Source organism: Elephas maximus, chromosome 6 (genome assembly GCF_024166365.1).
Source record: "Elephas maximus indicus isolate mEleMax1 chromosome 6, mEleMax1 primary haplotype, whole genome shotgun sequence".
In the NCBI taxonomy this organism is placed as follows: Eukaryota; Metazoa; Chordata; class Mammalia; order Proboscidea; family Elephantidae; genus Elephas; species Elephas maximus.
The window spans coordinates 88,426,896-88,450,253 of NC_064824.1; the positions used below are offsets into that span (position 1 = coordinate 88,426,896).

Genomic DNA, 23,358 nt, shown 5'->3' on the forward strand with positions numbered 1-23,358 from the left:
CTTAATATAACTGCCTCTAATCCTGCCTCGTTAACATAATAAAGGTAAGACTTAAAAAAACAGGAAAATCACACCAGATGACAAAATGGTGGACAACCACACAATACTGGGAATCATGGCCCAGCCTAATTGATACACATTTTAGGGGGGACACAATTCAATTCATAACAGAACTCTAGGTACTCTACATCCTTACCAATACTTGGTATTGTCAGTTTTTAAAATTTTACCCATTCTAATGGATGAAGTGACATCTCATTGTGGTTTTAATTTGCATTTTCCTAATGATCACAGACGTTAAGCATCTTTTCATGTGCTTATTGGCCATTCATATATCTTCTTTGGTGAAGTAATACTTCTCCCACTTTTTTTATTGTACTGTTTGTAGTCTTTAAGTTATAAGAGTTCTTTATATATAGTGGATTAAGATCCTTAATCAGATATATGTTTTGCAATTATTTTCTCTCAATCTGTGGCTTCTTTTACCTGACATGGTCTTTCAAAAAGAAAAAGTGTTTGGTTATAATGAAAATCAACTGACCAATTTTTTTTCTTTCACTGATAAACAGAAAAGAGATTGAAATTGTCAAGGATTTCATTTTATATGGATCTACAATCAACATCCATGACAGCAGTCAAGAAATCAGACGACGTACTGTATTGTGAAAATCTGCTGTAAAAGACTTCATAAAAGTGCTTTTTGTGTTCAGAGAAATCTTGGGTAACCAAAGTTGACAAAGATTTGTTTTCCTTTAGAAGTAGTATAGCTTTAGCTATTGTATTCAGGTGTATAATCCATTTCAAGTTGTATATGGTACAACATAAGAATCAGTTTTTCTGTTCTGTATATGGATATCCAATTGTGCCAGAATCATTTGTTGAAAAGACTGTCCTTTCCCCACTGAATTACCTTAGGAATTCAGAGCAGCATTTAGTCTAGTGTTAATTTATTTACTAAGGGATAGGAAACCCTGGTGGTATAGTGGTTAAGGGCTATGGATGCTAACCGAAAGTTTGGCAGTTCAAATCCATCAGGAGCTCCCTGGAAACCCTACAGGACAGTTCTACTCTGTCCTATAGGGGCACTGTGAATCAAAATCGACTGATGGCAGCAGTTTTGGTTTTGTTTTTCTTTACTAAGGGATATCATTGCTGATGTCAGATGGATCTTGGCCGAAAGCAGAGGATTACAGAAAAGATGGTTACCTGTGTCTCACTGACTATGCAAAGGCATTTGATTGTGTGGATCAAAACAAATTGTGGATAACACTGCAAAGAATGGGAATTCAGAACACCTAATTGTGCTCATGCAGAACCTGTACACAGACCAAGGGTTCAAACAGAACAAGGGTTCAAACAGAACAAGGGAATACTATGTGGTTTAAAATCAGGAAAGGTGTGTGTCAGGGTTGTATCCTTTCACCATACATATTCGATCTGTATGCAAAACAAATAATTTGAGAACTTGTACTACATGAAGAAGACCGCGGCATCAGGATTGGGGGAAGACTCATTCACATTCTGTGATATGCAGATGGCACAACCTTGCTTGCTAAATATGAAGAGGACTTGAAGCACTTACTGATGAAGATTATAGAGCCTTCAGTATGGATTACATTCTCAACACAAAGAAAAAAATATCCTCACAACTGGACCAATAAGCAGCATCATAATAAGCAAAGAAGAGATTGAAGTTGTCAAGGATTTCATTTTACATGGACCCACAATCAATGTTCAAGGCAGCAGCAGTCAAGAAATCGAATGATGTATTGCATTGTACAAATCTGCTGCAAAAGACCTCTTTAAAGTGTTAAAAAGCAAAGATGTCACTTTGAGGACTAAGGTGCACCTGACACAAGCCTCAGTGTTTTCAATCGCCTCATATGCATGTGAAAGCTAGACAATGAATAAGGAAGACTGAAGAACAGTTGATGTCTTTGAATTACGGTCTTGGAAAAGAATACCGAATATACCATGGACTGCCAGAATAATGAACAAATCCGTCTTGGAAAAAGTACAGCCAGAATGTTCCTTAGAAACAAGGATAGCAGGGCTTTGTCTCACATAATTTGGACATGTTATCAGGCGGGATCAGTCCCTGGAGAAGGACATCATGCTTGGTAAAGTAGAGGGTCAGCGAAAAAAAGGAAGACTCTCAGTGAGATAGAGTGACACTGTGGCTGCAAAAATGGGCTCAAACATAGCAACATAGGAGAATGGTGCAAGGCCGGGAAGTGTTTTGTCTGGTTGTACATAGGGTAGTTTTGAGTCAGAACCAACTTGATGGCACCTAACAACAAATAAGGCATGAATCTTCTGGCTCGTGAGAACATGGCCCTTCCCAGACCTGTACGAGCTCCATTAATTGTTCTGCCTACTGCGTTTCTGTGATTCTTTCCCTGGTCTTGTGGAATTTTACCCAGCAGATCAATATTCTCGAAATTCCTACAGGCAAAGAGCTGAGGCAATCATAGGACTCTCTTGTTTACCTTCTCTCAGTGATCACATCTAATTCTGGAAGAGATACTTCTCTCACCAGCTTAAGACCTGAGGAACTGTCTTTACTTTGGTGAGCCTGCTAGCCTCATCACCAGGAAAGGGAGATACAAACAGAAGAGCACTTCAGTTGGAGTCTTGGCTTAAGATTTCCCTAATATAAGCTGCCCACCTACTACTCAGGGCATTTAAATAGCCCATTTTTTTTTTTTTTTTTTTATTAGCTTACATGGATTGTTTGGAACCATGAACAATGTACCCCAGCAAAGGGACTAAAGGAAGAGGGAGGTTTGAGGAATTTTAACCTTAAGCATTGAAAAAAAAAAAAAAAGTATTGAGGCTTTCTGATAAAATCTAAGGCACATGAGAAGCCACAAAAATAATATACTATGAAAATTCCATCGGTTGTAAAGAAACTTCCCCATGTTTTTTTTTCTCAACCCCCACATGCTTTCCTATCGTGATCTGCAGTATAAAACTTAAATACCTCAAAGGGGGAATAAAAAATTTATGTTTTTATTTAATGATCAAGGTCAGAAGTTCGAATCTACCAGCTACTCCTTGGAAACCCTATGGAGCAGTTCTACTGTGTCCTGCAAGGTCACTATGAATTGGAACTGACTTGACAGCAACAGGTTTGGTTTTTGGTTTAGATGTATGTTGAAAAGACTGTGTCCTTCCCTACAGGCAACCTTGAAGAGAATGGAAACCCCCAAAAATATAGCAGATAGCGGCAACTTAGAAGAGACAAAGGCTAGCTTCTTGCGACCTGAAAGAAGAAGACAGGAATCCCTGAAGAGCCCACAGGGGTTAAGAGGAATCCCAAAGGCTCACTAGCAGACTTGTAAGAATATTAAAAACATTCTTTAAATCTTTAATCTTAATCATTCTTTACATCTGTTCAAACATTTGATCTGCAAACCTTTCAATGATGTAGTAACATCTAGAGCTGTATTTTGGTGCGTGTTTCTAGGTGACATACTTTTAAAATGATCCCCGTATAAAAGCTGTCAAGGAAAGCTCAGTGGGAATTTTTTGATCCCCACATCATGTTATCCTCAACCAGTATTTCTCAGCCACGTTCATTCATCAGAGCTGTACATCAAATGAACAAACGAAAACCTGTCCTCCCAAATAAGAGTGTATAAAGTGATTCTAGCTGTGGTGGGTGGCTTGTGAAAAATTGTTTCCTGAATAGGAATAATCATATGGCCAGAAGAATGGAAGGAAAACTGAAAAATCATCTGGTTCCTACACCTCACTTTTGGGGAAGGCTAGTGGTTTTAAAATAATATGGTTAATTGCTTATCTGCACCAAACCAAAAAACCAAACCCACTGCCGTCGAGTCGATTCCGACTCATAGCGACCCTACAGGACAGAGTAGAACCGCCTGACAAGAGTTTCCATGGAGTGCCTGGTGGATTCAAACTGCCGACCTCTTGGTTAGCAGCCATAGCACTTAACCACTATGCCACCAGGGTTTCTGCTTATCTGCAATGCTTTAAAAATCATATCATACAGCCTGTGAGGTAAAGTGCTGCATGACTATTTTCGAATGAAACTGCTAATAATAATAATAGTGGTTTTTATATTGCTCTGGAGAGAAGAGAACCAACTTAAAGTCAGAATCCTTGAAATATAATTATCTAAATTTACACAAAACGTTCTCCAAAATTGTTGTTAATAATTTACTTTTGTGAGTTAGGGAAATAAATAGGGCTGTTCTACCTGTAATAATTTATGCCCATACATGAAATTTGTAAAATTTTAATACTGAATAAAATCCTAACAGACAAATTAGAATTTTTCCCCTTAAGAATACAACAGTGGGAAAATGTTTTCATTTTTCAGACAACAATTTATTAAAATTTTTTGTCAGTAAGATCTCTGACAACTGAAATGCTATTACTATATCTACAAAACTGAAAAACACTATCAGATAAAGACAAGCTAAAACACCTTTTACGTATAAAGAAATATACTTTTTCTTCCCTTTGTCCAGAAGTCTGCAATAGTCTCGGTTTCATAAACATGATAGGTCCAAGAATGTCAGTACCAACGTGAACTCATTTATACAAAACGGCTTTTCTTCTTAATTAAATGTACTGCTGTCATCAATTAAGCTATGCTGTAGAAAGAACAAAGTCTACCTAACACTGAGAAACACTGCTGAGTACTCAACTATGACTGTAGACAGAGCCTCTTGCTATTTTTAAAAGGGTCATATTTTTTAAGCCTCCTGCTTTAACGTCACGATTGCAGGATGTTACAGGATAACTATTCTCCAGTAACTCAACTCTTCTAATAATAAAAATGTCCCTAAAATCTTTCCCTGCAGGACAGGAAGACTACTGGAGATGAAACATGCTTACTAAAGTCCTCCTATTACTTTCAAAGGACCAAAAACAGCTTGGCTTTACCCTTAACATATAAACAAGGTACTTGGGTTTGGGTCAAGGTTTTGTGGAACTATTCTCTGAGGCTCACCTGAGTTCACAGAAAAACAATGCAGTGGACTATGTCACAACCACGGAGAATGGCAGCCCTCAGAAAGGCTTCCTAATCACAAGAATGCACCATGCTCAGTCAGGGTATAAAAGATGAATGCATTACCTTTAACTGCTCTAGAGCAAAAGGTGAACCATCTTGTTGTAAATTCTCAATAATCTGTTCCATCGTATTGGCTGAAAACAAACTATAAAAAAGGAAACAGGTGATTTTACCAATGTGCAAGTAATTTCCTACTTCTAAGATACCAAGTGACAACAGTGGCTGCAAAAATGGGCTCGAACATAGAAACAATTGTGAGGGTAGCATAGGACCGGGCAGTGTTTCATTCTGTTGTACACAGGGTCACAATGACTTGGAACTGACTCCACGGTACCTAAAGACAACAAGATGCCAATGAATCTGAACACAGGCTTCTCCCTACGCCCCACTGCCATTTCATAATGAAAAATTTTCCAACCTATTTTACAGGATTAACAAAATAGAACATTACATCTCTGGGAAAGTGTTTGCAGCCTACCTTCATCAATGCGAAATAAAAGCTAAATTTTCTTTTGCTTTCATGCAGTTATTGTACTTACATATAAATAAATGATCTCTCAACTGTGAAAAAATGATGCTTTAAAAGGAACAGATGGTTGTCTTATTTCCAAGAGTTTCTCCTGTTTCTCTCATTTCCTTAAATCAATCTGTTAATCTCTCAAATCACAGCACAAAAACCTTTTGCTGATCTACTTGTAAGATCTTCACAGAAGATGACTTTACAAGGATAAAATGTAGGTTAATTCAATGATTATTTTCTAGCCTCTCTTCCCCACTTTAAAAAAATGTTTTCACTAAAATGAATGAGCATGGTAGATTACTTAAATATAATTAATTTATTTCCCCCTAAAAGATTGGATAAGGAGGTATTTTCAAAGGTGAATGGAGATAAAAAGCACTACATTATCTAATCTCAAAATCTGGTACATTAATTATTGTATAAAGTTCAAACACAATGTAACTGTAATGTTAGCAAATTCAATTTAAGATAGTCCTTCCAAAGGAATAGATATAATTGAGATCTCTTTTTAAGCACCTGTTTATTTTACCCATGTGTTCCTCCAGTATGAAAGACTTGTCTTGATCGATCTTGGACTGTTGAAAAGAAAAATCTTCAATCAATTTGAAGTAACTCAAATCTTTTACAAATTCTTTAAAATCTCATCATAATAAATGACACACTTTGTGACAGATTATCGCATTTCACTCAAATTATACCTAACAGTCTTTTATAAATAACTACCACCATATGTTCAAAATTCAGACAGCATTTTTACTCCAGACTAGCTCTCAAAATGTTAAAGACAAAAAACTGTCCTTGTATTTTTTATTTATATATATTTATATATATACACACACACACACACACTAAAATGTGTCAACACATTTAAGGGTTTTAAGGAACCCAAGAGGTCAACCTGCCCAAATTTTCATCTTATATACAAACTCTTACCACATCCCTAACACACATGGCAACACTGACTTCCAGAGAAAGCAAGCAGTACCGCAGGAACAAACTCGCAAGTGCCTGAACAACTTTAATTAGTCGGTTTTGTTTATTTTTAATTCTGAACCAAAAATCAGCCATCTCATGTTTATTGTTCCACTTAATCCCTCTTCCACCTTAAGCGTGCCTTATACAGCATACTTTTGTGTCCCCTCACAATCCAAGTCTTCTTACGGACAAGTTCCAGGTCATTCATAAAGTGTGGAACACAGTCCTTAACTGAAAGTGTAGCTGGATTATAGCAAAGTAGATCAGCAATACACGTACACTTATTTGGTCTGCATACAGTACTTTTATTAACAGGACCAACTGTGGGTTAGTTTTGGGGTAGTCCCATTAAGCTGCTAATTTACACTGGGCTGCAATCCATTAAAACTATCCTTTTTTGTTTGTTTTTAACCTATGCCACTATATGTTGTTTCTCCCATCCTGTTCTGAGAAATTTGATTATTTTGTACTCAAGTGCAAGATTTTCACTTCTCCCTATAAATTTCAAAACATTACTATTAATCTGAATACTCTAAACTCAAAGAAGCTTTTTTTTTTTAATCTATATTCTTTTACCTAGTTACCTTTTCTGTTTCAAATCAATTTGATCAAAATGCTGTCAACATTCTCATATCACTGAAAGAATCTTCATATGCTCTGTATTCATAGTCACTGTGCTAAGTACTCAATAGACTCTGTCAATCTGTACATTTATGTTCTTCAGTTTTGGGTAATTTTCTTATATCATTTCTCTAAATATTTCCTGCCTTCTGTTACTTGCCTTCTGAATTTCTAATAACTATATACTGGACCTTCTAGATGATGGTTTTAATTTTCCTTTCTCTCCATTTTCTGTCTCATTATCCTTCCCTTCTTCTTTGAGTTTTCCTCAACCATCTATTTTAATCTGGTGTATTTTTTCTAGTTTTGCTAGTTTCTTAGATCTGTTTTTGTCTCACAGACGAAATACTCCCCTCCTAGCTGAAGAAAATAATTACAAGGTTATTTTTTCTAAGTTTCCTTTTTTCTCTCTGTATTATCTGTTTCCTTCAAGTATCTTTTTTGTTTGTTTTGGCCGATATCTGTTTTTTATGTTAAAGGCTTTCCTCAAATGCCTGGTGATACTTCTTTTCCTGTGTGAAACACTAAAATACCATAGGAAGTTTGTGTGCAGTATCAGTTGCAATTACAGGCTTGTCAATTGTACAATGCATTGTAATATGATCAGACAGGGAACTGTCTGTTTCATTAAGGCGCCTTGAATATCAATATCCGCAGTTTTCTTCTTTTTCTTTCAATGTCTTACTTGGTTTGGGAAGCCAAGCAGAAAAAGTGTTCCCATTTCGTATATTCTGCCTCTTTTCAGTAGAGCACCTCACCCACCCCTGCCCTAGTTGATCTGGTCTCTCTAAGAAGTCTCTACTCTTCTGCCAGGTTAGGGAAGGATAGCTGCTCCTGGCTATACAGAACTACTGAAGCTTCTAATTGCTCCTTACAAAAATATACCAGAACTATTTCTGTCTTCCAGCCCCACTACGTACCCCAGTCTTCAGACGGACCTGGTGCCTTTCCAAGGATCGATAGCAAGAATTGGCTTGTTTCTTCTCACTTCCTCCATTTAAGGATAAAATTTCAGTGTTCTCAGGTCTAAATTAGGTGCCCCTCATCCTTCTACTTTCAAGTTTCCAAAATGTTGACATTATATCATTGCCACTGTCTCCTCTTCTGTTCCATTTGCCTTTGAGAATTTATGCTTCCCCCACCCCTTATTATAATTTTAGGAAGAAGCATGTATTTAATCCATCATGTTTAATCATAAGTCATACAGTATTTTGATATTCTTGGCTCTTGCAAGAAAATTTAAGAAGGGATTAAAACACCAGAAAAGGCTTTATTATTATACATAGATACGTATCAGAGTTTCATCTCAGCAGCTCCACAGTGTCCACTTCGAACCTCCTGACAGAGATACCAGACCGTTGTGAAAAGCCCTTGCAAAGGTTGATGATAAGGCTTTGTATGCACTGCAAGTCATCGGCAATAAGGTAGGATGTGCAGTTGCACAGTAACAAAGTCATCTTATTAAATGGCTAACCTAATGATTGTGAAGCCCTGATCCTCCCACCAAGCTTTAAATAAATCCCCAGTACATTTATTTATATCCACAAACTATAGTATTAACCAAATGAGAATTTTTCAATAACTTCCCCTTTCCCACAAATTAAAATCTGAGGTAAGAATATTGAAAAGATTACCTTTGTATGGTAAATTTCTAAGACATCTGCAATATTTTCTCTGGAAGGAGATTTTAGGGCTAACAAATCTTCCTCCAACATGCCCAACTGAAGGAAAAAGAAAAAAGGTTTGAAACCCTATAGAAACACAAAAAACAATTTAAAAAAAATCTCATGTTCTTTTTTTACAATCCTTGTCTTAAAATTATGACGTTCTCTCTTCAGCTTAGACAGTGAAGGAAATATGCACACGTATCCCCACACAGCAAATGCAAACTACAATCTCTTTGAAAAAAATGTACAGTCCTTTCTTATATGTAAGCTCTTCCTCCTTTGAATTCTTTGAGTATTTTCTTTGCATTGTTTTTTACACTTCTCATATCCTACTCTGTCAGAGGAGTAGGTAGTTATTATCTTTTGTACCCACCTCTAGCCTCATTCATTCGACTCGATGGCAACAAGTTTGGTTTTTCTGGTTTTCTAGCCCCATTCCCAAAGTGTACTACTCATTTCTGTGTCTTCTACAGGCCCTGTGAATGGCAGTCCACCCAATGCAGATATTATTGGACAAGCTGACAAAGAGGGAAAGAGGATGTGAATCACACTTTCTCCTATCTTTAACTACACTGCACTATAATCATAAGTGTCCCTGCAAAGTGGATAATGGAACGCCCATGTTTGACACCTATTACAGCTCAAGGGAAGAATGAGACAGCAGCCTACTCAATACGACTGGGGATGTCCAGAACATGGAGAAAGACCTGCAGCTTCCAGCAAACTTGATGAAAGGCCCACACAACAGTATATATGGATAACCTTCAACTTAGTATACTTCTTACATTTAATAGGATCTGTAACAGTGGGAAATATGACCAAGACTTATCAACATGAAAATTTTCACAATTTGTAAAATTTCTGAAGAAAATTGTATCAGCAACCAAACAATACATTTTTATGCTCCCCAGCTGTCTTACTCTGTTGGCTGGTAGACCAGACAAGACAGAATGAGAAAAAAGCATCAAAATTTATTAATAGTCCTTAGGGATTAACAAGATAATCCAACTGTCAATACAATCTCTGGCATCCATACCCAAAACAGAAGAATGTTACAAAGCGTACAGTAGATTCAGTGGGCCATACAGCACACCGTAAAAGATTCTCAATGAAAAATCTAGAAACCTTGAAAAATACACATAAAAAATACGTTAAAAATAGTAGTTAAAATCTGAGTGTTTACAAGGGAAAGATTAGTCCAAAGGACTAATGGACCACAAGTACCACAGCCTCCACCAAACTGAGTCCAGCACAGCTAGATGGTGCATGGCTACCACCACCAACTGCTCTGACAGGGATCACAATAGAGGGTCCCAGACAGAGCTGGAGAAAAATGTAGAACAAAATTCTAACTCAAAAAGAAAGACCAGACTTGCTGGCCTGACGGAGACTGGAGAAATCCTGAGAGTATGGCCCCCGAACACCCTTTCAGCTCAGTAATGAAGTCACTCCTGAAGTTCACCCTTCAGCCAAAGATTGGGCAGGCCTATAAAACAAAATGAGACCAAAGGGGCACACCAGCCCAGGGGCAAGGACAGGAAGGCAGGGGGGGACAGGAAAGCTGGTAATGGGGAACCCAAGGTTAAGAAGGGGAGACTGTTGATATGTCATGGAGTTGGCAACCAATGTCACAAAACAGTATGTGTACTAGTTATTTAACGAGAAGGTAGTTTGCTCTGTAAACCGTCATCTAAAGTACAATAAGAAAAAAAATCTGAGTGTTTTGTCGGCTGCTGACATAAATATGTACTCCACATGAATTTTTAATTTAAGTTTTATAACATTCCTATCCCAAAACACCTCTCCCTTCGGATTGGGTACCCAAATGCTTCCTGGAAAGCTGACTTCACCCCACAGCACCTAGGACAGAGCACATGACCTAGGACAGACCAGTCGTGTATTCCACCCATCTCTGCCACTCCCCTCCACACGATCCAAGGGTGATACAAGTTGGTAAATCAGAGTGAGCTAAAACAGTTGAAGCAGAATAAATTCCAGACATCCTTCTGGGAAATATAGAGCAAAACCACCTTGAACTGAGTTTGCTATTACAGGTAACACAAGGAGTTCCAACTACAATGGGTAATATTGCCATCCCCATTTTGGAGATGGGGAAACTGGGGGCCAAAGATGCTAAATTCAAGCTAGGATTTAAACCCAAGCAATTCTCTGCATATTCTTTGCCACAATGCTATTCTTTGCTAACAAAAATGGCCACACTGTTAAAAAAAAAAAGACAAAAATAAGTAACATGTGCTCCTTATTAGCATATGTGCTTTAGAAAAGTTCCAAGATCATATTTTACAACTGCAATTGTTTTAGATGCACTAGGGGAACTCACAACCAAGAGAACCTTTCAAAGATGTCTTTATAACATAAAAAGTCTACCTTTTAAATACACATTTAGATTTTTATATATTAGACTTTTAAAAATAGGCATTACTTTTTTTTTTTTTTTTTTACAAATACTAGTTATTCATTAAAAAATATTGAGTGCATAATATGTGCTGGACAAACAACCCTAAATCCTGAGTAATACCTGAATATAGGTATTATTTCCATTTTATATATTTTAAATAAGAGGAAACTGACAATTAGAGAGCTTAAGCACCTTCCCCAAGATCATGCAGCTATAAGCAACAGATCCAGGATTCACACCCACGTCTACCAAAAGCCTGTGATCTCAGCCACTCCTTATACTGCCTCCCTGTGCAGTATTAATCGTCTCAACAACACAAAATTCAGTCATTCAAATAATTACCGTTTCAGAGTCTACAAAGTGTGTAGCAATTCCTGCTTTGTGCACATCTCTCCCTTTTAGTCTGAATCCTGTTAGCGCAAGGAAGTAACCAAGTTTTCCTTGAAGCCGTGGCAAGAAATAACCTCCGCCCACATCAGGGAATAGCCCTGTAATTAAATATAACAAAAAGGGATAACAATGACTCAAATGAAAGAGATAAATACAATACCTGTCTTTACTTTAGATCAATAGCCATTTCTCTCTGCGGCTTGATTCTACACTAAAAATATTATTAAAGTCAGTACTACACAAGCAACCAATTTCACAAAAGACTTGCAATAAATTATGCTTAACTGAATATTTTTCAAAATCTTCATGTCTCATTTCTATAGAAATCAGTGAAGTATTTGATGGCACAATGTTCTGTACATGAGAAGTACTCAGTAAACATTATCTGAATTTTATGGCACTAGTTTTTTTTTTTTTTTAATTACTTTTTAAGAATCTAAGAAATAAGAAATTTTAAAAAATCTTTTCTTTCCAAATGATAAGCACTGGAAAAACATACATGATCTAAAAGCTGACACTTTATAGGAAAACTCACTATTCCCATTTAAATTACTTTACAAATTTAATCAATTATCTAATATTCAAGATATTTAAAGATTGATGCAATAAAAATTAGTCCTACTAAATAAGAAGTCTATACCTACTAAGGTCATTGGCATTTACTATTTTTTTAACCATCAGTATTTTTTTAATGCCCTTACTCTACTGGTAACAAGTGAAAACAGTATATATGCAAATAATTGCCAGCACACTACTTTTTTTTTGGTGTTTAAACAATCATGACCGTCTAGGTTCATAATCCACATATTTATTCTAAGATTGCTTCATTTGATGAAGCTGAGATAAAAACACAAGCACTCAAACTCTTCGCAGTTCAACTTGACAGTTCCTAAAATTAAAATAAACAGCCGGCTAATAGAAATAGAAATATCTCTTAGCACCTCAAACTAAGTGTGTCTAAAGTTGAACTCAGGACCTCCTCCTACTTCCTCTTTGTCTCCCTCCAGTACTACCACCTCGACAAATGGCACAATATCCAGCCTTGACACCTTCTTCTCCGTTACCACCCCCAGCCCCCACAGTGACTAGTTCCTTGCTATTGACTGAATATGTGTTATAAATTCTAACCCCTATACATGTGGCAACCGGAGCCCAAGTAGCACAGTGGTTGAAGTGCTCGGCTGCTAACCAAAAGTTTGGTGATTCAAACCCACCAGCCACTCAGTGGGAGAAAGATGTAGCAATCTGCTTCCATACAGATTTATAGCCTTGGGAACTCTATGGGGCATGTGTTGGAATCTAAGGCAGTGGGTTTGGTTTTTGGTTTCAGTTTATACATGTGGTAATCCCACCTGGGAAGTGGGTTTTTGTTATGTTAATGAGGCCATATCAGTGTAGGGTGTGTTTTAAACCAATCACTTTTAAGATACAAAATGAGCTGATTAGACACAGAAGGAAGGATAAAGGGGATAGATGGATAGATGCCATATGAAGACTGACAAAGAAAGGAAGACCAGAAGCTGAAAGAGACAAAGATCTCCCAGCGCCAACAGAGCCTTCCCCTAGAGTTGGTACCCTGAATTTGAAATAATAACCCCCTAAACCATGAGAAAATAAATTTCTGTTTAGTAAAGCCACCCTCTTTCATACTTCTGTTATAGTAAGCACTAAGAGACTAAGACAACCCTTTTGATTCTACCTCTAATTACAGCTCAAATCTATCTATTTCCACCACTACCACCTTAATTAAAACCATTACTACTACAACAGCCTCCCAACTGGCCCTTCTCCAAATGCTTCTCCACACAATAACCAGACTGATCTTTTTAAAATACAAATATTGATCAAATTCTTGCATCTTACTGCTTACCAACCCTTCAACGGCTGCCTATTTCTTTTAGACAAGAACCAACACCTTTATCAAGTCTTCAAGACCCCCGTCATGTACTCAAGGACCCCATCACCTACTCACTATACTCCAGGAACTCTGGTCTTCTTTCTGTTCCTCCAACATTCTACACTCCTTCCTGCTTTAGACCTTCAGCAACATTCTGCCCAAGTGATCACACCATCTATCCTGAAAAGCTTTCTTATCTTCCATGGCACTATATATTCACTACCCCATCATCCCCGCCAACTCATGGCTGCCTTGTCCCGGTCTCCCTTGCTAGTTCCACTTCTTTGGCTTGACCTCTAAGTGCTGCTGTGATTAGGCTTGATCTTAGGCTACTTCCTCTTCCCTACATACACATTTTCTTTAGCTTGTATGGCTTTTAAAAAACAAAAAAAAAGTTGAGTCGATTTCGACTCATGGTGACCCCATGTGTGTCAGAGCAGACTGCTCCACAGGGATTTTAATGGCTGATTTTTTGGAAGTATATCACCAAGTCTTTCTTCCAAGGTGCCTCTGAGCAGACTTGAACTTCTCAGTTAGCAGCCAAACATGGGGACTCCCCTATAGCTTTGGTAACATTATATGCTGATTACTCCCAAATCGACATGTCCTGTTATGCCTTTTCCCTTGAATATCAAACTCTCAGATTTGCCCTCTTCACATAACCACATGGATAACTAATAAGCTTCTCAAACAGAACATGGTCAAAACACAACTTTTCATTTCCATCCCTCCAACTATAGTGCTCCTTCCCTAATTGGCCTCATCCATTCAGTAGCTCACACTAGATACTGTGGAGTTATTCCTAATTCCTCACATAAGCAGGCCAGTGGACTCCACTCTAAAATATTTTTCAATCTACCCATTCTATTCCAACTGTATGCTCCTACACTACTGCAGGCCACAATTATCTCTCTAGACCAGTGCTGTCCAAAAGAACTTTCTGCAATGATAAAAATATTCTATAATCTGTGGTATTCAATAAGGAAGCCATTAGCCACATGTGGCCCTTAAACACTTGAAAAGTGGTTGGTGCAACTGAGGAACTAAACTTTTTACATTATTTAAATTTAATATATACTTAAATAGCCACATGTGACCAGTGACTGCTATACTGGAAAGCACAGCTCTGGACTAATGTCATGACCCCTTTAACCAGTCTTCTTGCTTCTACTCTCGCATCTCTACTATTCACTAAGCTCAAAGCAGCCAGAATAATGATACTAAAATGTAAAACAGATCATACCACTCCCTGCTTACAATTCTCCAATGGCTTCTCATCAGACTTAGTTAAACCTAACTCTTTACCAGAGGACCATGCATACCTGTTCAAGAGCCCCCATGTGCCTCTTCAAGAGTATGCTGTACCACTCCTGCCCTTGATTCAGATACAGTTGCTTGCCTCCATTTTATTCAACAGCCAAAATTCATTCTCATCTTAGAAACTTTGAGCTAATTTTTCTCTCACAATATTCTTTCAAATCTTAACATAACTGGCTTCCTCTTGTCATTCTCCTCAGAGAGCCTAGCTTCTTCTAACCATACAATCTAAAGAAGCTATCTGGGAGAATTACATTTTGGATGAGACAGAATGACACCAGATTTACCCTCCTACCTGAAACAACTATAAAAGCAGACATAATATGGAAACAATTGTTTCAAGACGGTGGACATCAGACAATAAAGGAAAGTGATCCCTGAGAGACAGAAAACAAAAAGGTAAACCCTACAGTTGTTCCAGCTTTGTCTTGAGAGAGTTTGCAGGCCCAGCAGAGTCCCTGATTTGAGTTGAAACTTAACAGCTAGAATTCCTACAACAGGATACCAGAGAGGAAAGAGTTACACAAAGAGAAAACTCTGGTGAACCGCAGGGGCTTCCCTTAAGTATTCAGCTTACTTAATAGGATTAACACCTCTGTTTGAAGAAACCACCCCATGCTACAGAAAGAACCACACAAAAGGATTACAGGAGATAGTCCTGGGAACTCACAGGGGGCTGGGACTAGTGCCTGTTTCCACTAGCCAGACTGAAAAGTTCATGATTTATGAGGCACTGGCTAGAATACAAAGAAGAGTCTTACCTCAGTACTGGGGAATACTTAGCAGTAGCCCGAGCGATATTGTAAATCTGCATAGCAAATCTTAAAAGGCCAGAAAGGATCAAACTGTTTCCAAGTAACAACTTCACCCCAGAAGAAAGCTCAACAATATTAAAAAGAATACAAAAATAGAAGACTTTAGGGGGTATTTTTGGTTAAAGTTTAAAGATTATGTCAAGACATTAGTTTCGGGGGTTCATTCAGCCTCCACAGCTCCAGAGTCTAGAGTACATGAGAATTTAAAATTCTGTTCTATATTTTCCCCCTTTTTGATTAGGATTCTTCTATAGAACCTTTGATCAAAAAGTTCAGTAATGGTAACCAGGCCCCATCTAGTTCTTCTGGTCTCATGGCAAAGGCAGTTGTTCATGGAAGCAATTAGCCATACATTCCATTTCCTCCTCCTATTCCTGACTCTCCTTCCTCTGGTGCTCCAGGCAAATAAAGACCGATTGTTCTGCCTTGCAAATAAAGACCAATTGTTGTGCCTTGGACGGCTGCCTCCAAGCTTTTAAGACCCCAAGCACTATGCCATGGTTGCACAACTTGAAGAATGTAATCAATGTTACTGAACTGTACATGCAGAAACTGTTGAACTGGTGTATGTTTTGCTGTGTATATTCTCAACAACAACAGCAAAATAAATAAAATAAAATAAAATAAAAAACACAAAAATATCCAGCAACCAGCAAGGTACAATTTACAATGTCTAGATTCAATGAAAAAATTATCAGGCATCTAAAGAAGCAGAGAAATGCTATCTATAACCAGGGGATAAATCAATCAACTACAGCACATTACTGACATAGATAAAAGAATTAGCAAAGACAATGACAAAATCAGTATAAACATATTCCATACGTTCAAAAAGTTAAGTGGAGATATAGGAGATAGACAAAGACCCAAATCATACTCCTAGAGATGAAAACTATAACGTGTAAGATGAAAAATACACTAGATGGGATTAAGGGCATAACGGACTTTGAAAAAGAAAAGATTAATGAACTTGAAGACAGAGGAACAGAAACTGTCTAAAATGAAAAGGGAAAAGAGAATTTTTAAAAATTCACAGAGCATGAGTGAACTGTGGAACAACTTCATCTGGCCTAATATAAACAAATGTATTTGGAGTTCCTAAAAATAGGGTGGGAGGAATAAAAAATATTTAAAAGAAATAATGTGAAGTATTTTTCTAAACTTGGCAAAAACTATAAATCCAAAGAATCAAGTAGCTCAAAAAACCTCAAGCATAAGAAACATGAAGAAATCTAAATCAAAGCACTTCAAATTGCTCAAAATCAGTCATAAATTGAAGGCATTAAGAGCTTCCAGAGAAAAAGACACTTACAGAGGAACAAAGATAAGGATGACAACAGATTTCTCATCGGAAACAATGAAAATAACAAACATGTTTTAAAAGAAACAGAAATTTAAAAACTCATCCATCTAGCATCTATACCCATGTCTTAAATCAATGACTCAACTTCCACCTCAAGAAATTAGAGAAAGAAGAGAAAACGTAACCAAAAATAAGTAAAAGAAAGGAGATAATAAAGATTGGAGCAGAAATTAAAAAACAAATGAAATGAAAAAACACCACCAATCCAATACAAACTCAAGTAAATGAAGCCAGCATTAACGTGATACCAAAACAAAGCAAGGACACTATATGAAAATCACAGAACAATACCCTTCATGAACGCAGATGTAAAAATTCTACATTAAATTTTAGCAAGTCAAATTCAACAACAGATAAAAAGAATTAATGCATCTTATCAGAATGAGATTTATCCTAGCAATGCAGGGTTGGTTTAAGGTTGAAAAACTAATTAGATTAATTTACCATATAAACCAATTACAAAAGTAAAACAGCATATGATCATCTGAACAAATGCAGGAAAACATTTAACAAAATCCGAAATCCACTCCTAATAAAAACACTCAGCAAACTAGGAATAGAAGAGAACTTCTTCACCCTGATAACGTGCATCTATAAAAAAAATCTACATTTACTGTAATACTGAATAGTGAAAGATTAAATGTTTTCCCTTAAGATCAGGAACAAGACAAGAATGTCTGTTCTCACCACTTCTACCAACACTGTATTGGAGGTTCTAGTCAGTACAATAATGCAAGAAAAAGTATTCAGATTTGAAAGGGAAAAGTAAAACTGATTTTATTTGCATATTTTATATGCAATATTAATATTTTATTTGCATATTTAATAGACACAATTGCCTATTTAGAAAATCCAATGGAATCTATTTAAAAAATCTATGAGAACTAATAAGTAAGCTTACCAAGTTTTCAGGATACAAGACCAATATACAAAAATCAACTTTATCTCTCTATATAGGTAATTAACAGAAACTGAATTTTTTAATTTAGAATAGTATCAAAAAATATAAAATACTTAAGGATAAACCTAACAAACGAATGCATGACCTATACACTGAACACCTTAAAACTTTGCTGAGAGAAATTTAAAAAGGGCTAAGTGGAGAGATACACCTTGCTCATGGGTCTGAAGACTGATTATTAGAATGTCAATTGTCTCCAAACTGAGCTATAAGATTCTAGGCAATCCCCAACAAAATCCCACCATGCTTTTTTGTTGTTGCTAAAATTGACAAACTTATTGTAAAATTAATATGGAAATGCAAAGAACCTATATAGCCTAAACAACTTTGGAGGAAAAACACACACACAAAGTCGGACTACTAAAACTGATTTCAAGACTTACTATATAAAGCTATAGTAATCAAGACCGTGTGGCATTGGCATCAAGATCAGCACAGACAACTGACAAATGTGCCAAGGCAATCAGTGGGGAAATGACAGCTTTTCAAAAAATGGTGCTGAAACAATTATATACCCATATACAAAATAAGAAACGTTAATCTATACTTTTGATCCACACCTCACACCATATACAAAAATTAACTCAAAATGCATCAGATACAATTTAAGAATATTTTCACCCAATAACCTTTTATCTAAAATTAACTGCACTGTGTTAGTGTCTCCAGTTAAATGTTATTTTGTGATTTCGGATACAATTACTGAGCTAATAAAACTTCTAGGTATCTTCCTAGTTTCTTTTAAAAAAACCTTATTGTATCTCAAAACAAGATTCCATCAATTCCTTCAGTAACAGGATGTAATATAAAGTGTATCAAAAGAAGAAGATTCTAAAAATATAATTATCTATCTATCTATATATATATATATTTTTTTTTTTTTTTTTTTACCAATTGCTGTTTCTGGCATTGCAAAGACAGTCTTTTCAGTAGCCACTCGGAACTGTCCATGAACTGAGAGACCAACTCCCTAGGGAAATAAGGCAAACATTTTGGTTTAAAAATACTGCAAAAAATAAAAACAAACAAATTTACATACAAACATTATAAAGCAAGTTAATTATCCTTATATTCAACAGAAATCTGACTCAGGGGATAGGTTAGAGGGAAAGCCTAACCCACACAAATTTCCAAAGAATTTTTTTGGGAAAAAAAAAAAAACCTGGGTATACCTGATAGCTGGAATGAATAGCTTTGTTCTAGCTAAGATGTTTTCAGTAAGTTTCTTGTGTTACACTTCATGTTCTATTTTCCCAATTCACTCTTATTCTAAAACAGACGTAGCATTATAGTATACTGACTCTTCCCAGAAACACTGAGTACTGCTTGTTACCGGAAACGATAATCAAAAAAGCATAACCAAGTTATTGTAGCAAACTGCAGTTGTTTTGAACAGAATAGTAACAGATTTTATTTATTATTCACATATTTCATCAATATCATTTTTCTCAAATGTCACATTTAATGGGACAATGATATAACTCCTAAAAGTTGGACAACTCCTAAAGGTTCCACAAAGTTCAGAAGATTCGGTTCAAAGTCTCTCTCTGACTTGTTGAATGTCACTGAAAAGGGCAAACATAAACAGTCATCTTTTGAATACCAAAGACATACTTGAATACACTGAAATAAGAGGTATGCACGTGATAAAAAAGTATCTACGTTTACAAGAGTGCTCACACTATTGTATACATTTCCTATGTTATGCTCTTTTCACCTTATTCAGAGCTTCTATTTGATCTTTTTAATCCTTCTCATTCTCAACCCTTTTTTAAAAAGCAGTATACTCTATCTTTGAGATCACAGAGCTAAATGAATACAACATGTATTTGGAACAATGTCTGACACTTAAGATTCTGTAAGTGTTAGCTAAATAGAAAGGGTCTCATTTCTACCTCGGTCTATCTAAATTCTTCATTAAAATTTCCTCAACTCTTTTAAGTGTTCAACATGTTCTCTGGCCCCAGTGGAATTCAACTAGTAATCAAAGATAGAAAGGTAACTAGAAAATGCCGTATGTTTGGAATTTTAGCAGTATATGAAATCTATGAGCATAAAATTGTACATAACACTGAAGTTGAAATTCTTAAGACTTTTAAACCTTTGATTAAGAAAATAATCAAACACATGTAATTTCCTATAAAGTTTATGTACTGTACACTAAGTTTAAATTTTAAAAGACTATGTAAATAAACATGGAAACAAATAAAATTCTTTAGTCACTACCAACATCCTTTAGTGTCAACATTTATTAATTAAATTCACAATGTTAGATTTGCCTGTACTGTCTGTATAGGGGAAACCCTGGTGGCATAGTGGTTAAGTGCTACGTCTGTTAACCAAAAAGTCAGCAGTTCAAATCCACCAGGCGCTGCTTGGAAACTCTATGAAGTAATTCTACTCCGTTGTATAGGGTTGCTATGAGTCGGAATCAGCTTGATGGCAATGGATTTAGAGTTTTTTTGGTTCTCTGTATAAGCAAATATGATTATTTGTATTATAAATATTCTACTGGGACACAACTGACAATATTTACCCAGATTAGACTGCACACACTTCAAGAGTATATAAAAATCATACAATTTCTCACAAAAATAAAGCATTACTAAGTTATATTAATAACTCCTATAAATATTTGTATGAGAAATTAACCTGAACTGTAAACTTTCACCTAAAGTGCAATAAAAAATAAAAAAATCCCTTGTATTATTTTTAAGAGCCCTTGGCCCATAATCTCTCCTCCACTTTCAGTTTATCACATTGTAAGTGATAACTTACTAGTGTTCAAGAATGTCTCACTAAGAACTTTGAAAGAGAAGGTTGGACCAGATTAGCAGTTTTTCAGACTATGTTCTCTTGAGCCAAGGGCTCCAAAGAGCTGCCTCAGTCTGGGGCTGCCCAGCAGGTAGGTAGATCTCAAGATTCACTGACCCTATTTTATCAGAACTCCTCTGGTTATGCCTGCCGTACCTTTTTAAAATTAACTGTGAATTCCACAAATAACACGTTATTATTGTTATTTCTTCCTTAAATGTTTGAAAGAATTCAAAAGTATAGTCACCCGGACCTGGAGTTTTCTTTGTGGGAAGGTTGTTTTTTTTTTTGATAGATTAAACTTTCATATATTTATTATGGATTCAATTTTATTAATAGCTATAGAATGACTTTCCTTCTGTCAGTTCTGATAAATTATAGGAAATTGTCCATTTCATCTGTGTATGAAATCTATGAGCATAAAGTTGTATATAACACCTTCTTATAACTTTTTAATGGCTATGAGATCTGTAGAAATTTTTTTTGTTATTTCTAAATTTCTAACTTGTTTTTTGCTTTTATCTTTATCATTCTAAGCATTTTATAAACTGATTTTTGACTTTGCAGATCTTCTCCACTGTGTATTCTATATTTCATTTATTTCTACTCTAATCATTCCATTGTGATATCACACTAGGTGTACTGTTTAAATTCCAAACATATGCTATTTTCTAGTTACTTTCTATCTTTGATTACTAGCTGAATTCTACGTGGGCCAGAAAACATATTCTGTAAGATTAATTCTTTGAGGCCAATGTGTTGAGACTAATTCTATGGCCAATTTTGGTGAATGTTCCATGTACATATGAAATGAACATGAGTTCTACAGTTTGTGAGTTGAGTTTAATTGGGTCAAGTTTATTAAACAATGTTCAAATCATGTGTGTATGGCTGTTTTACCCGTTACTCAAAGAGATCTGTTCAAATCTTCTCCCGTGATTGTGGTATTGTCTATTTTTCCTTTTAGGATTTTTCATTTTTTGTCAAGATAGAACATTTAAAATTGTTTGAAAATATCACAGCAGTAATTTCAGATATGCAAGAGGTTTGTTCCCACAGTTTTTCAGTTTCAGTACTAATGTCATATTGTATATGATGGCACACATTCAGTAATTCAGTTCAGCTTGCTATTCACCTATAAATTAAGTTTTAGACAAATACTTAAAAAGTATCTTCCTGTAGCTGATTATAGTCAACAAAATGCTTTTTAGAGCCCGACTCCAGTGAAAAGCTGAACAGAGCTCTCAGCAGACTGAGCTAAAATCTAGCTACTAGGGAAACAAAAATTGGGATTTACAGCTTGCCAAGTACGGGCTTTGGTTTGAGTCTTTAAAGGCCACATCCTAGGAGTTGGGGTGGCCAGTATTGAGACCCTCCCTCAGTCCAGCTGAAGCCCAGCTCTGAATCCTCCCATTCCCGACTGGCTTAAGGTGATCCGGGATTGCTAGTACCTTTAGTCTAAACCCTGGTGGCGTAGTGGTTAAGTGCTACGGCTGCTAACCAAAGGGTCGGTAGTTCGAATCCACCAGGCGCTCCTTGGAAACTCTTTGGGGCAGTTCTACTCTGTCCTGTAGGGCCGCTATGAGTCGGAATTGACTCGATGGCACTGGGTTTGGTTTCTTTTTTTGTTAGTCTAAACACCCAGAAGCAAAGGTACATCTTCCTTCGAGTAAAATAACATCATCCTAGGGCTCAAATAATCTCTACATTTTTAATACTCAATTAGAAATAACTCAGAAACAATCAGCATTCAATCAGAAATAATCAGACACAGGAGAAAAGAACACATAACTAAAACCAAAGCGAAACAATACACAATAGAAACAGATTCTCTGAGCATACAAAATTAGATTTGTTATATCTAAGCGTTTTATAATCACGAAATGTCCTATCTCAAAGCTTTCTGTCATAAAATTTACCTTATTTGAATCAAAATAATTACTATATACCAACTTGTTTTTAGTGTGATAGGATACATTTTTCTATCCTTTTTCATTTAACCCTTCAGTGTCTAATATAGTTGTCTCATAAGCACTCTGACATTCTTTGTTTTTGACTTGGGTTATTATTAAACAATCATCTTTGCATTACTGCGCTTACACTGTGCGATAAAGTAAAATGAATTTGATCCTTATTTATAATTTGCCACAAAGAACGCTTGTTGTGGATTGAATTGTGTCCCCCAAAAAATATGTGTCGACTTGGTTAGGCCATGAATCCCAGTATTGTGTTGTCGTCCTCCATTTCGTGATTGTAATTTTATGCTAAAGAGGATTATGGTGGGACTGTAATACAACCCTTACTCAGGTCACCTCCCTGATCCAGTATAAAGGCAGCCTCCCTGGGGTGGGCCTGCACCACCTTTTTCTCTATCAAGAGATGAAAATGAAGCAAACAGAGAGTGGGGGAGCTCATACCACCAAGAAAGCAGCACCAGGAGCAGAGCACGCCCTTTGGACACGGGGTCCCTGGGCCTGAGAAGCTCTTTCACCAGGGGAAGATTGAGGACAAAGACCTCCAGCCAGAGCTGACAGAGAGAGAAAGCCTTCCCC

General features: G+C 36.5%; 1 protein-coding gene across 5 annotated transcripts in view; it reads right to left on the reverse strand.

The window, feature by feature from the left end:
• HIBCH (3-hydroxyisobutyryl-CoA hydrolase) overlaps positions 1-23,358 on the reverse strand; it is a 94,050-nt gene that overhangs the window by 18,213 nt on the left and 52,479 nt on the right. For all 5 annotated transcript variants that reach the window (XR_007517885.1, XR_007517886.1, XM_049887696.1 and 2 more), the window contains exons 7-11: positions 18,884-18,962; positions 11,592-11,737; positions 8,798-8,884; positions 6,084-6,142; positions 5,111-5,192 (exon numbers count right to left, since the gene is read on the reverse strand). Coding sequence is in view for 3 of the 5 variants with exons in the window: in XM_049887696.1 (XP_049743653.1) it covers positions 5,111-5,192; positions 6,084-6,142; positions 8,798-8,884; positions 11,592-11,737; positions 18,884-18,962 (453 nt within the window). In the remaining 2 variants the exon portion in view is untranslated. The remainder of the gene's footprint in view (positions 1-5,110; positions 5,193-6,083; positions 6,143-8,797; positions 8,885-11,591; positions 11,738-18,883; positions 18,963-23,358) is intronic.